This window comes from Lithobates pipiens, unplaced genomic scaffold (genome assembly GCF_037356315.1).
Source record: "Lithobates pipiens isolate NorthernLeopardFrog02 unplaced genomic scaffold, aLitPip1_a1.2 Scaffold_23, whole genome shotgun sequence".
Taxonomy (NCBI): domain Eukaryota; kingdom Metazoa; phylum Chordata; class Amphibia; order Anura; family Ranidae; genus Lithobates; species Lithobates pipiens.
In genome coordinates, this window is record NW_027507785.1 from 105434930 (window position 1) to 105453992 (window position 19063).

At 45.2% G+C, this 19063-nt stretch overlaps 1 protein-coding gene across 7 annotated transcripts in view; it reads right to left on the bottom strand.

Moving 5' to 3' along the window:
• ATG7 (autophagy related 7) overlaps positions 1–19063 on the bottom strand; it is a 423049-nt gene that overhangs the window by 375441 nt on the left and 28545 nt on the right. For all 7 annotated transcript variants that reach the window (XM_077452132.1, XM_077452129.1, XM_077452130.1 and 4 more), the window contains exon 6: positions 5006–5122. In XM_077452132.1, coding sequence (XP_077308258.1) covers positions 5006–5122 — 117 coding nt within the window. The remainder of the gene's footprint in view (positions 1–5005; positions 5123–19063) is intronic.

Consider the following 19063-nt stretch of genomic DNA (forward strand, 5'->3'; position numbering starts at 1 on the left):
GACGAAATTTAAATCCCAAGGATTTAGAGGTGCCTTGATAGGGGAAATAATCTGTGTTACCCCCTGAATAAGCTATGCACCAAGATTGGGGAGCAAGAGGCTATTGAAAAAAACACTGACAAGGCCAGGATCTGGCCCTTGACAGAAGTCAAGGCCAGCTTTATTTCAGGTCCCATTTGCAGGAATCGGGGATCCTGCCTATGACATACTTCCTGGGGTGCTAACCTCAGGAGCCACACCAAGAAACATATGCCTTCCAGACCCTATAGTAAATGGTTCTGGACGGCTTCCTGGCATCAAAGTGGACACTACCGAAGGAGATCACCCACGATCCTCTAAAAAGTGGGATTCAACAGTCGAACATGTTACATTTTTCGTTTGTAAGGTAGGATGAAATATCGGACCTGGTCTGGCTATAATGGCAGAGTCCGAAGGACTCCTACTGCCATCTTTATGATCTCGGTAAATCAAGATCTTCTGGGACCCACTGGGGCCACCAGAATCGCCTCCTTTCGTTCCTGCTTGATCCTGCGGAGAAGGCACTGAAGTAGCAGAACTGGAGGAAACGCATATGAAAAACTGATTCCATGGGAAGACTAATGCATCTGTTCCGCCTGCAAGCGGATCCCTTGTTCTCGACACAAAGTTGTCGACTTTGTTGTTGAATTTGGGATAATAGATGATCCAGAGCCAGAAAGACTTATTTTCTCTGGATCCTTGGGAACATTTTCCCTTAGAAGAAAACGAGGAGACTGAAACTCTTGAAACTCTAGTCTTAACCTAGAGAAAAAAACTGCAGAAGCCACCCATCTGTCCTGATATTGTCTTGAGAATTGTAGGAGCCTTCCCCCCACCCGAGCGGTGGTGCCCCTTCATGAGGAGGTTTTAGCATTCTGCTTTGTGGGCTTTCTGCCCCATGATCTCTTCTGACTCTGGTGCTGCCCTTGGGGGCTTAACCTTGAACCTGACGGGGAGGCCATCGAGACTACCTAGAGGCTGATGCCCCTGGCACAGGAGAGGCAGCACGATTAAAAGGAGAATATTTAAACTTCTTCTTTACTGGTAAGAGAGCTTTTCCCATTAGAGGTCATTTGGACGTACTTATCCAGATCGTCTCTAAATAGCCGTTCACCATGAAAGGGAAAACTGGATAAGAGCTTTTTACACGGTGCTTTGACTGACCAATTTTTCAGCCACAGAACTCTGCGAGAATGCACTAGTCCAAGCATAAGCCATGAGGCTTAAATTATAGAGTCTTTCATAGCATCTACTGTAAAACACAGTGCGCCTGATATACCAGCCCACAGGGCCTGTTGATCAGGCAGAATTTAAAGTATCTCCACAAACTGTTCCTTAATGGACTGAGATACACCAATTGCAGCAAGGACCAGCTGCGCTACTGAACTTGCTAAAAACATTGTTTTTAGAAAGAAGTTCCAACCTTTTATCTGTTGGATCCTTTAACATCAGTGCATTATCCACCGGACATGTGAGATTCGTGCTCACTGAGGCGATTGCAGCATCAATTGCTGGAACCCCCCCATTATCCTTCACAGAAGTCCTCTTCCATAGGATAAAGTGTGGAGAATTTCTTGGGAGGATAATATTATTTATCCGGATGTTCCCATTCAGAATACATAAGCTTTTTTAGTATATGTGCTCCCGAAGCGAGCATCATGAATAGGGAAAAACATCCCCAAATGGGGGAGGTTTTAATGAACCCAATTAGATGCAGGTTCTTCAAGAGCCTGAGTTGCAGGCAGCAAAAAAGGTTGAGTAATGGAGTACACAAGCAACCTGTCTTGTGATGCTACTCCTTCCATATTAAGATCCTCAGAAGAGGATAAAGAAGTATCTTCCAAATATTTGGGAAGATCTACCTGATCCCCAGCCTCCTGCACCTCAATAAGAGGGTCCTGAGCACTAGATGGGAATCTGCTTTTCCGACAACTTAGTCCCACCGTGTGTATGCAACATCACTTCTGGACCTCTTCCGGAATTAATCCGTTGGAATTACTCCAACGGATTTGGTTGTCGGAATCTCCGACCGTGTGTACAAGGGCTTAGAGGATTTCCTGGTCCCATTACCACTCATAGCCTGAAGCATATAGAAGAGGCACTCAAAGAATGCACATTGCTAGGCTATAGTCCAGCGCCATTAGCTGCTAATTATCCTAGCCTGGTAAAGTATAATGTGTCAAAAGGGAAATGCCTGTGTCACTAACCTGAATAAGCCATCCTCATGCTCTGTCCCTCCACAGCCAGCAGCAGTTACACATACACAATGCTTTAAACTTCCTCCATGTGTGGCCGGCGTTAGCCATGCCCCCACGCTAATTACGCCCCCCCTCCTCGCAGGAGGAGAACCAGACCTCCCATCTTACCGGAGGATCTGTTGTGGCCAGAGGAGAGCAGAAAATTACAGGCTTCTGTGCTGTTTCCAGCATCAGGTTGGTGAGTGCTCAATACAGCCCCCAGTGGTGACACATAGGCATGACAGCATTATACATAAAAAAGGAGAAATTCCTGAGAAAATCTCCCTTACCTTTTCCTCACAGCAGGGTTTACTGATAAAGACCTAAAGACCCAATCTTCACCCTTCGCGGTGGGCTCAGAGACCTTTTAGGAAACCTTCAGGAACCGGGGAACCTCGGGTTACCCACAATCCTGGACCTGCGACAGCACCCTGCCAGTAAAAACTTTATGGCCTTACTACCAAAAAATTTTGGATCCCAGGGCCCAGCTCTCTAAAGAGAAGCGTTCACAAGCAAAACCTAGTTCTTCGGACACGAGGCCCAGGTACTATTCATTTAGCCCATGAAAAGGACATCAGAAAGGATCCGGTCAGCATGGCTGGCCCCCGCAAGGAAGCTTCCAGTGGAGCTCAGCACCTCTGTGCTGTGCTGGGAGGGGTTATATAGGGAGCACACTTCTTGCCTTTAGGGCGTGCCAGTGTCCATCACCTATCAGTGGCCCTATAACCCACACAGTAATTACTAATCCTCTGTGACCCCTGATGTAAGAAAAGAAAGTAGCCGGCTAGGCAGCTTGTGTTTATCAAGCAGTGAGCTTTGGAAACGCTTCCAAAAGCCCAGAGGTGACAGGTGCATCAGAGCCATTACGTCTATATGGTATTGTGACCACTGCATTGGGGCATCTACCTTGGGTTATACCACTAAGGATGACTTGGTGGCTTCTTTGGTGGGCATGGATGGTAAAATTGCAGGAATGATTGCTACCATGGCACAAGGCGGTAAGAAACAGGAGAGGTCTCTTTCCGATGTGCCCCATAATGTGCCCTAATGTGCCCCATGATGTGCCCCAGAATGTGCCATGTGACCCCATGATGTGCCCTGATGTGCCCCATAATGTGTCATTATGTGCCCTGATTTGCCATGTGCTCTGATGCTCCCCATGCCCGATGTGCCATATGCCCCATTGCCCTGATGTGCCCCGTTGCCCTGATGTGCCCCGATGTCCTGTGCCTCAATGTCGTGGTGTGCCCTGTACCCTAATGTGTTGTGCCCTGATGTGCCCTGTACACTGATGTGCTGGGTGCTGTACCCTGATCTGCTGTAAACTGATGTGCTGTGCCCTGTACGCTGATGTTCTGGGCTCTGTACCCTGATGTGCTGTGCCCTGATGTGCTGGGCTCTGTACCCTGATGTGGCCTGGTGTGCTGTACCCTGATGTGCTGTGCCCTGATGTACTGGGCTCTGTACCCTGATGTACTGTGACCTGTGCCGTGATGTGCCCTGATGTGCTGTGCCCTGCACCCTGTGATGTGATCCAATAACCACTGAAATGCATTGACCCTTTTGTATTATTTTGCTTAACAAACTCCGACAAAAGTTTTTGCACTCACAGCTCATTCATTTAGCACCCTCTTTGGACTTATTACTTACGTAAATTATAAATTTGTGTGGCGCTTTAATGTCGTTTTAGCATCCCTTTTCGGCTGCTAGTGGGGTGCTTTTAACCCCTGCTAGCGGCTGAAAAAAAGTGTTAAAAGCACCTGCGTTGCGGCGCTGCTGAAGCACTATGCAGACGCGTCGGCAGCGCTGCCCATTCATTTCAATGGGCAGGGTGTTTTGGGAACGGTGTATACACCGCTTCCAAACCATCCCCAAGATAATGCTTGCAGGACTTTTTTCCTGTCCCGCAAGTGCACCACTCCAGTGTGAAAGCACTCGGGCTTTCACACTGGGGTGGCATTAGAGGCGCTAAAACGCCTGAAAAGCACCTCAGCGTGAAAGAGGTCTAAAAGAATATTAAGCAAACTATGACTAAAATATGTCCTTCATAAAGTGAATAAATAAATACATAAAAGAAAACAGTCCACCAATCGTGATAAAATAATGTTCAAATATTCTCCTGTTGGGAATAATGACTGTACCACACCACCTCACATGCACTGGTAATCCTTCTCCCCAGCAGATAACACACTCACCACAGCTCAATGCCTTTCACTCTCACCATAAGAATCAGTGATGTATGGTGTCCACCTATGATCCAAATAGCAGGAGAAGATTTGAACACCAGTTTTTCACTATTGGTGGACTGCTTTCTTTCGAGAAACAAACCAGACACCCAGAGTTGTTGCCATTGCCCATGCAGTTTACAATAAAAGGTGGAGTCCGCAAGCCATGCTAAGTCTCCATTAAAAAAAATCTTTGTTCCTAATTTCAAGAATGGCATGCTTATGAAAGGGAATGTTATATATATATATATATATATATATATATATATCTGTTAGAGGCATTGGGACCCCATAAATAGTGCTCTTGTTTTACATAAACAGATGTTGGTACTTTTATCTCCATGTCTTGTAAAGTTGAAAATGAGAAAAACCGCACAATAAAATCCGATGAATAAAAAAAAAAAACACCAGGGAGCATACCAACAAGACTGGAATAGATATAATTTTTTTTAAGGGAAAAATATATTCTAATCCCAAACTAGGCTATTGGCTGAGCATATTAAAACCACAAGGTAAAATCTTTACCTGTTCATTAGAGAATCTTTCAGCAAGAGATACTGGGTTCTTTACCAGTTCTATTCCATCAGGAAGAGACAATGCAGGGAAGCAAAACCAATAATAAAAACGATACTTCTTCAAGTCCTACAAAAAAAAAAAGAAAAAAAAAAAAAAAAGAAAAGAAATGTAAAACAGAGGCACATGAAAATGCAAAAATAGCAATCAAATTCCCAAGTATTTAAATCATGTATTCACCCAGGTATCTTTTGGCGTTTCCCCACTAAGGCACCCAATTCTGACATCAGTTTTCTTTGTGCCATTAAATTACTTGACATCTTCCCAAATCTTAAATACAATTTTGGGCTGTACTGACAATTTATCACAATGTGTACCTGACCTAAATTTATGAATTGGCAGGATCAAGTAATTATGCCTATGGGTGCCCTAAAGGACAAATTAAAAAAAGAAAGAAAATATATTTCATATTTAGAATCTATTAGTTTTCTTTTCATTTGCATGGATGGTTAATTAAAAATAGGATAGCTAGATAAATCCACTTACAGTCAGGGCCGGATTAACATAGGGGCTGATGGAGCTGCAGCACCAAGCCCCTGCCTTAAAATAGGCCCACCCAGCCAGCAGCATAAGCCCGATTTTTTTTTTTCCTGTCCATAAACTTCTATGGGACAGGAGAAGTGTGTGTAAATGTAGGGGTGTCTGGCTGCATCTGTGTTTGCTCACTGTGGTTATTACAATGTCACAGTGCACAGTTCCCCCCCTACACAAATGGGAGAGGCTGAGTTGGCTCTGCCTTTCCCCTCCCCCTCTGTGAAGTCTGTGCAGTGAAGGAGCCGTGTGGGTGGGAAACACCGGCAGATAGAAGGTGAACAGGATATCTCTGAGTGATGAGCCTCCAGGGACCGTCCACATGTGAGCTCAGTGACTGGTTTCTTATATCCCTTTCCCTCGTTTTTAACTTTTTTCTCCAGCAGTAGCTGTTATAACTGCAGCCAAAGTGTTTAGAATTGTGTCATCAGCCTGTGGCAGTGCTTGGTGGTCCCTTGTGCTTTTAGGTGGTTCACACTGATTTGCTGTGTTTTGGCCCATTGCTGGTGTATCCACAGTTTTCCTGCGTTTTACCCCCAGTCCTATAGATTTCTATTAGGTTGTTTGTTTTTTCTGCATTTTCTGAAAGCGCACCAAAATTCCTGCATGCTGCATCTTTGGCACACTGTCAGAAAATGCAGCAAAAACCTGCAACCTGATATAAATCAATAGGACTGCAGCTAAAACTGCAGATACATGAGCAGTGCAGCCAACTGCAGCACACCAGTGTGAGCCCAAAAGCTTGCACACACAACCCTGTACAACTTGGTCTAAACAAAACTCCTGGCATACAGCCATACCATCCCAGCTCAGGAGGGGTGGGGGCTCCAGGGATTTGATTGACTATGCAGGCCCTGTCTCTTCTAACCAATTGGGGAGAGTCTTGGAGGCAGTGGCAGGCTGCTGGTGGTAAGTGGCACACTGTATCTGGTGACAGGCTGTGGGTGGCGAGTGGCACACTGTATCTGGTTGCATGCTGGTGGCAAGTGGCACACTGTATCTGGTGGCAGGCTGCTGATGGCAAGTAGCACACTATCTTGTGGAAGGCTGCTGGTTGCACACTGCTGCTGGTGGCAAGTAGCACACTATCTGGTGGAAGGCTGCTGATGGCACACTGCTGGTGGCAAGTGGCACACTGTATCTGGTGGCACACTGCTGGTGGTAAGTGGCACACTGTATCTGGTGACATTCTGCTGGTGGCAAGTGGCACATTGTATCTGGCATGCTGCTGGTGGCAAGTGGCACACTGTATCTGATGGCAGGCTGCTTGTGGCAAATGGCACACTGTATCTGGTGGCATGTTGCTTGTGTCAAGTGGTACACTGTATCTGGCATGCTGCTTGTGGCAAGTGGCACACTGTATCTGGTGGTACACTGCTGCTGGTGGCAGGCTGCTGATGGCAAGTAGCACACTGTATCTGGTGGCAGGCTGCTTGTGGCAAGTAGCACACTGTATCTGGTGGCAGGCTGCTTGTGGCAAGTGGCACACTGTATCTGGTGGCAGGCGGCTTGTGGCAAGTGGCACACTGTATCTGGTGGAAGGCGGCTTGTGGCAAGTGGCACACTGTATCTGGTGGAAGGCTGCTTGTGGCAAGTGGCACACTGTATCTGGTGACATGCTGCTGGTGGCAAGTGGCACACTGTATCTGGTGACATGCTGCTGGTGGCAAGTGTCACACTGTATCTGGCATGCTGCTGGTGGCAAGTGTCACACTATATCTGGCAGGCTGCTTGTGGCAAGTGGCACACTGTAACTGGTGGCAGGCTGCTTGTGGCAAGTGGCACACTGTAACTGGTGGCAGGCTGCTGTTGGCAAGTGGCACACTGTATCTGGTGGCATGCTGCTGGTAGCAAGTGGCACACTATCTGGCATGCTGCTTGTGACAAGTGGCACACTGTAACTGGTGGCAGGCTGCTTGTGGCAAGTGGCACACTGTAACTGGTGGCAGGCTGCTGTTGGCAAGTGGCACACTGTATCTGGTGGCATGCTGCTGGTAGCAAGTGGCACACTATCTGGCATGCTGCTTGTGACAAGTGGCACACCGTATCTGGTGGCAGGTTGCTGGTGGCAAGTGGCATGCTGCTGGTGGCAAGTGGCACACTATCTGGTGGCAGGCTGCTTGTGACAAGTGGTACACTGTATCTGGTGGCAGACTGCTGGTGGCAAGTGGCACACTTAAAGAGGGATTCCGCCCAAAAAAAAATATTAAAAGCCAGCAGCTATAAATACTACAGCTGCTGACTTTTAATAAATGGACACTCACCTGTCCCGGGTTCCAGCGATGCCGAGGCCGATCGACCGCTCGTGCCTCGGCTGCTGCCGCCACCATTCTAGGTGAGGGAATCAGGAAGTAAAGCGAATCGGCTTCACTTCCCGGTTCCCTACTGCGCGAGCTGCGCCGCGCAATAGGAAATCTCCGCGCTGTCACTGGGACCCGTGTGTGTCCCAGCAGACAGCGCGGCAGGGCAGGAAATGGCGTAGACTCCCGTGGGAGTCTATGCCCGGAAGTGGGTGAAAATACCCCCCTCCCCCCTGAAAGGTGTCAATTGTGACACCGGATGGGGGGAGGGTTCCGATCAGCGGAGGTTCCACTTTAGGGTGGAATCCCGCTTTAATCTGGTGGCATGCTGCTGGTAGCAAGTGGCACACTATCTGGCATGCTGCTTGTGACAAGTGGCACACCGTATCTGGTGTCAGGTTGCTGGTGGCAAGTGGCACACTGTATCTGGTGGCAAGTGGCACACTGTATCTGGTGGCAGGCTGCTAGTGGCACTGTATCTGGTGGCACACTGTATCTGGTGGCAAGTGGCACACTGTATCTGGTGGCAGGCTGCCAGTGGCACACTGTATCTGGTGACAGGCTGCTGGTGGCAAGTGGCACACTGTATCTGGTGGCATGCTGATGGCAAGTGGCACATTGTATCTGGTGGCAAGTGGCACACTGTATCTGGTGGCAGGCTGCGGGTGGCATCTGGCAGCAGGCAATGGTGGCAAGCGACACACTGCATCTGGTGGGAAGTGACAAGCTCAGGTTCCCACTGATAATGCATCATGGTGAGTTGAACTATTTCACTATATATTACAATGTAGTAATAGAAATAATGGAATTTGATCATCCCGATGCCATATCAAGCATAGCGTCAGGATGATTTTAAGTGCTAAGTGCCATTTGCCTGAAAAATCACCCCCCGCCACCTATTTCCCCATCAACCCGAGACTACATCCCCCCTCTTTTTTTTTTTTGGGAAGGGGGGGATCTCCCTGAATGGCAGTTTGGAAATGTGGTCTCCTATGTTGCTGCTGTTGAGAGACCGCATAGCAGGTGGTATTGGGGGTGTTCCTGCTGCTCAAAGGCTGCACGGCCGATATTACTGGTGAAAGTATATTTAATTTGTTTTAGTAAAACATTTTTGCATTTTCATTTTGTTTCCGTAAAAAAGGCCCACCAAAATCCTCAGCACCAGGCCCATGATGCTGTTAATCTGGCCCTGCTTACAGTAACTCTTTATCCATATGTTCAGCTTGTTCTTGTGCAGTCTTTCTCAATATTTTTAACACAGAGAAACCCTTGCAATAATGTTCTGGTCTCAGAGAAGCCCTGGTAATGACGACTACACCTACAGCTGATACATTAGTGTGATGGCCAGTGGGAAGAATGTTCCTTACACTTATGGTCATTGGGAGGAATCCACCCTTCACCCCCTTACAGATATCTAAAAAGATCAATGATGTCAGAGGAACTTATCAGAGAGGAAGAAATTGCTTTATCATCAAGGAATCTTAAAGTAGAACTAAAGACAAAATGTTTTTAGTTTTGGATAGAGTGGAGAAGGATTAGAGCCCTTGTCAATTTTTATTGCGGTCTATGCCCCTGTTAAGGAGATTCTCCCTCTTTATTTGTCCATTTTACCATTATCATTGAAAGTGAAAGCAAAAGAAAATCCCAATGGAGACACTAGTTCTGGTGGCCTGGGGGTGCCCAAGGAATTCCCTTAATTTGCAGGGATTTCCTCTCAGTTCCTTTTCGGCAAAGGGACAGGAAGTGAAGGGAAATCTCTGAAATGGCACACAGATGGAAAAAAAAAAGCTGACAAGGGTTATAACCCTCCCTTAATCTATACAAAATGGAAAAAAAAAAAAGAGTTGCCTATAGTTTTACTTTAACCACTTGAGACCCGCACTATGTCTATTGACGTCATGGGGTTTCGCTGGTTATATCTAAATGATGCCTGAGGCCACAGACATCATTCAGATATTGCCGTTTTCAGCCGGCGATTCCCTACACCATAAGAACAATCATAGCGGCTGTTCTGTTTTATTCTTCCCAGCCTAGAGGTGAGATATGGGGTCGTATTGACCCCATATTTCACTGTAAATAGGTCCGATCATGCCATATTCCTATTACAAGGGATGTTTACATTCCTTGTAATAGGAATAAAAGTCAATTTTTTTAAAAAAATTTTAAAGTGTAAAACTAAAAAAATAAAAATAAAATTAACAATAAAAAATTTTTTTTTAAAGCGCCCCTGTCCCCGTGAGCTCGCAGACAGAAGCGAACGCATACATAAGTCCCGCCCACATATGAAAACGGTGTTCAAACCACACATGTGAGGTATCGCCGCGAACGTTAGAGCGAGAGCAATAATTCTAGCCCTAGACCTCCTCTGTAACCCAAAATATGTAACCAGTAAAAAAATTTAAAGCGCCGCCTATGGGGATTTTTAAATACCAAAGTTTGGCGCCATTCCACGAGCGCGTGCAATTTTGAAGCGTGACATGTTGGGTATCTATTTACGCTGCGTATCCTCCTCTTTCACATTATGCAAAAAAATTGGGCTAACTTTACTGTTTTTTTTTTTAAGCATGAAACTGTTTTTTTTCTGAAAAAAACGCGTTAGAAAATTGCTGTGCAAATACCGTGCGAGATAAAAAGTTGCAATGACCGCCATTGTATTCTCTAGGGTCTTTGCTAAAAAAACATATATAATGTTTGGGGGTTCTATGTAATTTTCTAGCAAAAAAAATTGGAATTTTACATGTAGGAGAGAAATGTCAGAATTGGCCTGGGTCCGAAGTGGTTAAGCAGCCTTTGGAGGTATCCTAGAGTTCCACATCATTGTGGTTGAGAAAGACTCTAATGCATCACTTCAATACAAAAATATCAATACAATAGAAAACAACCTCTTGTTTGCTGCAGACAAAAGGCATCAAGATTGGGACAAATAATTGCGTCAAAGAAAAGTATTAATTACAAATTCACACTGTGGGTAGGCACAAACACCAATGACTTTATAGTATGAAAAACGAATACATTTCACCAGGTCATATCAATATTCATGTGCAGCAGTGGTACTAAATAACTCAAAGCAGTATTTAACATTATCTCCAGCCTCTCGTTACTGCTTTCTATAAAACGAATACCTGCACGTGCAATGAGATTGCAGAACTAGGTAAATCTGCATTTATAATCCCCTCTACTTCAAACTGAACACTGCCTGATGCTCCCATGCTTATTTGGTAAATCTGTGTTTATACCCCCATCTACTTCAAACTGAACACTGCCTGACTGCTTACACGCTTATTTGATCTTGCCAGTTTGACACCCTGATGTGGGGATAAGACCTCCTAGTTGGAATTAAGGGTACACCGCTGTTACCATCTGAGACTCTGGTCTCTATATGCTGTTCACCTTACAGCAGTAAGGTAAGGGGCCACCCTAACTGTTAGGTGCGGGACACTGAAGAGACACCAGAGTGTGCACAGTTTGCGTTGTATTGCACCTGCTACTACGAGAAGCACCTTATGGATTTTCTGCCACCCTTTACTTATTTTGCAGTCTGAGAGACTTATTCATTTTTTTGCACTGAATGATTCACTAACATTAAGTTTGGTTTTATTATTTTTATACACATTTTGTGAGATATTTTACTTACTCGCATTTATCACTATTACTGTATGGTTGTATGCAATTTTCTTTTTGCTGATGCAATTTTATATGTTTGTATTTACACTTAGTGAGATAATTTATTTATTTGCATTTATCACTATCACTGTGTGATTTTATGCGATTTTGCTTTGGTTTATGCGATTTTATATATGTTTTTTTATTTTTTGCACATATATATTTGTTTGGAATGTGTTTTTGCACTAATCACTGATCACGATTTGTCACGGGAATCAGAATTTATTCACAGATAGTTTATCTATTTATTGGCTAGCACTTTATGGAATAATTTATCTAGTTTATTGGTTTAAGGGAGCGTAGCACCATTTATTTGATTTTTCGCTATATGTTTCAGTGGTAGGGTTTATACCTCTGTCGGTGTTTTGCTGCAACACTATTTGAGGTTTATTAGATTTTATCTACGATAGCGCAGGGATACCTCTTTTATCATTTTAGGCCCAAACACTGTCACCTGACAGTGGTTGTGATATCATCAACCCTCTAAAAGTACACCAATTAACAAGCATGAATACACAAATGGATTTCACTTTTCCTCCAAAACATTGCGATTCCCGATCTGAAGTGTATGTATGCTGGCTGACGGTTTTTCTGTTATCTATCCATGTGTATTGAGGTTTGTTAATTGCTGTACTTTTAGCCTGGATCTCCTCCCTGTTCTAATGAAAATGTATATGATGCCTGTAGCCAACAGTTTGCCTTTAGCTAGATAGAGGAACTATGGGGAGATCTTGTGTATGTACTATGAGTACTGTTATGTCTTTATATGATGCTTCCTTTCGTAATTATATGAAACTCAAAAAGTTAGCTATTTGGAGTGCTGCCTATTTTATATTTAGAGCAGAGTTTCTTAACTAGGGTTCCTCTAGAAGTTGAAAACACAGTACTATACCAAGGAGAAAGGTGAGTATAGAGAAATATGCTACATACAGAGCCTCAGATATAGTGTACGATAGTATTCAAATCAGCTTCCTAACAAACCTGGGGTTTCACAGCAAAATGCGTTGACGTCATCCCCTAGTGTCTGACACTCCGTGCCCCTCTGCATCACCGTCCAGGATCCACGGCGCGGACAGACTGACATAGGAGACACGGGATTTTGGGCTAATGCACCTAGTGGCCATCCACAAGCCTACCCAAACTGCACGGAGTCACTCCCCACACACTTTGGGTGACAAGCCCAGCGTGGTGTACGTTGCCACGAGAAAAATGGAAAATGGCAAAAAAAGTAGGCTATCCCTCGCTCAGCTGTTATGGCCATTGGCTCTATGGAACATTGCCGCGACCTTCATCCCAGCTGACGACGGAACACGGTAATATCTATCATCTGCACAGTATTCATTCTCACACCTGGACAAGGTATATCATACATTAGATATGAATATCTACTATTCATGCTCCCACTGCTGAAAACTGGGTCTGCTTCATGTTTGATCACATATGATGTCAGTTCATCCATTCTTTCCCAGATCTCTTCAAATAGGTGTGTATGGGGTGAGACTTCATTAGCTACCATCCAGCTCCCTGCACATTTCTCCTTCCCTGTGTGTCTCCTTCAGCCATAGACTTTGGTATTTTTTTGATTCGGGCAATCTTTGCCCTTCCTTTTTAACATTCACATAAGGACTGCCTGGCCCTGGCTGTGTCATTTCTATACTGCACATTGCTCACAGTGCATTTACGGTTCCCATTGTTGATGCACCTGTAGTGAAGATGCTCTGTTTGCCTTTGTTTGTCCATTACAATGTCATTAGATGGTGAATGATTTGATAATTTTATTCATTTTTGTATGTATTTATTCTTCAATAAATGTTATTTTTTTGATACTTTATTTGAATTCTATCAGACACCATCTCTGAGGCTCTATATGTGGCATATTTCTCTATACCCATCTTTCTCCTTGGTATAGTGCCGTGTTTTCTCTATTAGCCATTGAGCCCCACCTCCATTGGGGTGAGTGGATAAGTGCCTGGCGGTATTACCGTATCATTTGTCTGGTTTGGTTTCCATGTTTTTTCTATAGATATATATATATGACGTTAGAAAAAAAGTTTTTGAGAGAAAAGGAATCAAAATCAGCAAGGGATACCACGTCCCAATAATTGTAAAGGAGAAAAAAAGCGGGGGGCCAAAAAAGGAGCTGGGGAATCAGCAACCCCTGGGACTTTTAGGGTATCAGATCACAAAATTGACAAAGAAGTAGATAAAATAATATAATTATATTCATATTATACAGAGCAATGATATAACTCAAACATTCATAAAAACAATTTTGCCCATTCGGGCGTAGAAAGGCGTTTCAGGATTACCCGACTTTTATCCATACAGAAAGAACAAAGCTGCGATTTCAACATGTTTCGCTCAATTGGGGCTTCTTCAGGAAAATATGGAGCAGCCAATACATTAACACTAGAGTAATAAAAGGTATAACATGAATGTTACATATTTATTCACTTAACTTGATTGATTCTAACATTCATGTTATACCTTTATTACTTTATTACATGGGTTCATCCGTTCAATATGAAAGAGGTGCAGGAGGAGTTGCTAAGTGCACTCAAAATATAGCGTTCTTGTTTGCGTGTGTGTGGTGTATTGAGAGAATCTGCAATGTGCAGCTGTAGTATTTATAGCTGCTGGCTTTTAATATTTTTTTTTTTGGGGCGGAATCCCTCTTTAAAGGGTTCCTCCATGTTAGAAAAGGTTGAGAAAGGCTGATTTTAAATATTACTCCTGGGTCTTTCTTGAGGAAACCCAGCACTCAGCACTCTTATCGATTACCCTTTAGGCACTAATGCTAGCGATTATGGATCTGCATTGGCTAACTTTTTGTTTTACCCTTGCTTGAAGCACCTTTCTTCCCAGGGTTGGATCTCAAAGATAAAAAATGTCAATACAATCATGCTTCTCAAAAGTGTTGAAGCTCCCCATGTGGTTGCTCTGCAAATATGCACAGCAGAGACATTCAGTGGCGGCTGGTGCTCAAAATTTGTGGGGAGGGGATTTTGAAAGAAAAAATAAATAAACTCAGCCACTGTGCCCAATAAACTCAGCCACCGTGCCCAACAAACTCAGCCACCGTGCCCGTCAAATGCTGCGGGTGTGACCTTGAATGCCCCAGTGTGACCCTCGCCCACTCGCCGTCTGCCCAGCACTTAGCCTGTCTTGGTGGGGCAACGGGTGATGGCTTTGAGTGGGGTCCTCCATGAGTCTCCTGCCATCCTCCTCGGCGCCTATTGTTTCAGCCAATCAAGTGACAGGTAACAGACCGGAGCACCCGATTGGAGAGGCGGTTTAGTGTTAAAAAAGCAAATGACTATTCGCTTTCCTAACACAGCTGAGCGACCTGTGAGCAACTAGCATGGCACTCGCAGATCACCTTTTTTAACGCCTATTAGAGCCTATGGCTCTAATCAGGTGCTTCAAAAACACCCCCCACTGCTGTAATTCAGGCGCCCTGCACCCTAAAATGCATGACTATCTATTGGTGATAGAGGAGTGGCAGGAGAGTGGGGGCGGCTCCCGTGCGCCCTTAATGCACGAGCTGCCACTGGAGACATTGGATTTTTCAACCCAGGATGCCAACAATAATCTGGTAGAGTGTGCTGTGATTCTCAGGGGACAAGGCTTGTCTGATGAGACAAATGGCAAATTGATTAATGCAAGTCCATTGGGCTTCTGTGGCATGGGATGACCTTCTACCTTTGAGCAGAGTGAACAGGATACTCGTCTTCCTGAAGTCTCAGATACGCTCAACGTACACATCTACATAAGCCCAATTGAGGCAAATTCTACTAGGGGTCCTGGCTAACGAAGGTAAGACTACAACCTGAGCTGTGGAATTCAGTGATCATCTTAGGAAGGAAAGCTAGATGTTTTCTTAGAATAACCGGCTTAAGAGCCCTTTCACACTGGCACCGCCCCAATTTAGCGGTAAAGCGCCGCTAGTTTTAGCATCGCTTTACCATCATTTTAGCAGCTCTTTTCGTCCGTAAGCGGGGCACTTAACCCCCACTAGCGGCCGAAGAAAGGGTTCAACACTTCGGCAGCGGTGCCCATTCATTTCAATGGGCAGGGGCGGTGCAGGAGCACTGTATACACCGCTAAAAAGATGCTGCTTGCAGGACCTTTTCTAAGGTCCTGCAAGCGCACCGTTCCAGTGTGAAAGCACTCAGGTTTTCACACTAGGGGTGCAGGGGAGGCATTTTTCAGGTGCCATTTTTTAGCCCTTTAGCGCCTGAAAAACACCAACAGTGTCTGGGGTCTAAAGAAGGCTTAAAAAAAAAAAAAAAAATATAGGATTTTTTCATCATACTTACCTGTAAAATCTGTTTCTTTGAGTACATCTTGGGACACAGAGTCAGGCTAATATTCATTACCTACTGGGTTATACTCCATCACCAGGTGAATGGACACTGGCAGACCAAAAGGTCTTCAGACAGGAAGTGATCCCCTATATAACCCCTCCCACACAGAAAGCATTTCAGTTTTGTAGCAAGCACTGAATCCTCAAAATAAAAGAGGGGAGGGATCTCTCTGTCTCATGATGTACTCAAAGAAAAGCATTTTACAGGCAAGTATGACAAAAAATCCTATTTTCTTTTTCATACATCATGGGACACAGTCAGGCTAATATTCATTACCTACTGGGACGACCCAGAGCAATAGCCTTGAAGGGAGAGAGACACCTTGCCAAACAATAACCATCAGAACTTATATGGCAGCCCGCAGTACACTGTGGCCTAAAGCCAAATCCTCGGCTGCCCAAACTTGCACTTGATAACATTTTGTGAACGTATGCACTGAAGACCAGGTAACAGCCTTACAAATCTGAGCCACAGATACCTGATGGCGAAAAGCCCAGGCGGTTCCTACACCCCTGGTAGAAAGACCTCTCACCCTAAAAGGGAGGAGCTTTATGTTTCAGACCATAGGCCTGAATGACCAATTGACAAACCCAATTGGCAATGGAAGCTTGGAAGCTGCCTGCCCTTTCTTGGGTCCTTTTGGTAAAACAATCTCCGCAGATCTAGACAAATAAACCTTGACTGTCCGGACAGCGTCCAAAGAATGCAGTCACCTCTCTTATGCCAAATGAGGCTGAGAGAAAAAAGAAGGCAAAATAATGTCCCGATTTAAACGAAAGGCCGACACCACGTTTGGCAAAAAGGATGGAACAGGTCCTAACACAACCCTGTCGTGGTGAAGGATCAAGTATGGTTCCCTGCACGAAAGGGCAACTAACCCCTTCTAGCCGAGATGGCCATCAGGAAAGCTAGCTTGCGTGACAGCAATGGAATTTCCTTGATAGGTTCAAATGGTCGTTTCTATAACACAGACAACACCAAGTTCAAGTCCCAAGGATACATAGGTGACCTAATGGGGGGAAGCAAGTGAGTTACCCCCAGCATAAAGGTTTGGATCAATGAATGGGAGGCTAAAGGCTTTTGGAAGAATACTGATAGGGACGAAACTTGACCTCTGATTGTACTCAAAGCCAATTTGATTTCCACAGCAGACTATAGATAAGAGAATTCTCCCAATCATGTATTTCTGAAGGTGCCATTTTATGGCTTCACACTAAGCAATATACGTCTTCCAGACCTTAGGATACATTTTCCTAGTGACAGCTTTTCTAGCATTCACTAGGGTAGACACTATTGATCCCAAGAAGCCATGGTCTGTTAACACCGTGGCTTTGATAGCCATGCCGTCAAATTTAGAGAATGTAAATTGGGGTGGAATATAGGACCTTGAGAGAGTAGATCGGGGAGACATGGAAGCGTCCATGGCCCGTCTATTGTCAGTCTCACAATCTCTGGGAACCAGGGCCTTCTGGGCCAGGCTGGTGCCGCCAGAATGACTGGAACCCCCTCTCTCTGAATCCTGCACAACAAATGTGGAAAGAGAGGGATCAGAGGGAAAGCATAAGCCAGAGAGTACTGTCTCCATGGAACTATCAGAGCATCTGTCCTATTGCCTTGTTCGGGACACAAATTGCTGTAACTTGTTGCTGAACCTGAATGCCAATAGGTCAACCTCTGGCCATCCCCACTGCTGGCAAATTTCCTGGAACACCCCTGGGTGTAGGGACCATTCTACTCCCGGGATATGGACTGCCGATATTATTGGCACATGTCCCTTTGCCCAGGCTAGTATGTAGTTCACCTGCTTCAGAGCTGAATGACTCCTGGTCAAGTCTTGATGGTTTATATAGGCCACTGCAGTGGCATTGTCGGACTGAACCCCGATAGGGCAGTCCTGAAGCTCCACTGTCCAGGACCATAGGGGCAGACGTACTGCCCGTTATTCCAGGACGTTGATGGGCAGGATCTTTTATGTCCATGACCATGTTCCCTGAGCTGTGAGCCCTTCTAGGGTCACTCCCCAGAATGAGAGACTGGCATCTTTAGTCAGTACTCTCCAAGTTACCGGAAGAAAGGATTTTCCCTTTCGCAGGTTCTGATCCTGACCACCGGTTTAGGCTTAAGCGTGCCCGAGGAGATAAGCATGTTGGATAATCCAGGGCTTGTCCTCTCCTGTTCCAAGCCAACAAGATGTCTTGTTGTAGAGGACTGGAATGGAACTGGGCCTAGGGCACTGCCTCGAAGGAGGATACCATCCTCCCTAGAAGACTCATACAGAGCCGAATGGAGGGTTGTCTGGTGCCCCTTATCTAATGCAACTGAACCTTCAGGGCACAGATCCTTACAGGTGGCAAGAATATTCTTGCTTGAACTGTATCTAGGATCAGACCTAAATACTTTAGACTTTGAGCTGGTTTCAAGGTCGACTTTTCGGTATTTGTGATCCAGCCTAAGCTTTTCAAATACCTGTGCATATTATGGTCTGCTCTAGAGCCTGTAATGAGTGATCTCAGAGTAGGTCATCCAGATACCAGAGCACCAGGATCCGTTGGGCCCTTAAAAGACCCAGTACTGGTGGCAGGACCTTTGTGAACACCCGGGGAGCTTTAGCCAGCCCAAAGGGTAGAGCCACAAACTGAAAATTACATTTCTCTACTGCAAAACGTAGGAATCTCTGATGAGGCTGAAGATAGGCATCTGCAAATACGCATCTTTTATATTGATGGAGGCTAGAAAGTCTCCCCTCTGGAGTGAGGCTACTACTGAGTGGACAGACGCCACCCGAAAGGACTATCAATAGATACTTGTTCAGGGATTTTAGGTCCAAAATGGGCCTCGTGTCCCAGTTTGGTTTCTGAACCATAAACAGTTGAGTGAAACCCTGTGCCCCTTTCAGATACCGGAACCTCTACAATCACTCCTTGATGCACTAGATGATGTAGTACCTGAAGCAATAATTATTTTTTGAAGGTTCTGAGATAACGCTGGATCTTAAAACCCCCGCAACTCTAGCTTGTAACCACAAGATATAATTGAGGTGACCCACTCGTCCTGAATTATTGTTCTCCAAATGTCTGCAAAGTGCAGCAGCCTTCCCCTCACTTGGAGTGAGGGCGTCCCCTTAAAAGGAGGGCTTGGTGCTGGGTTTT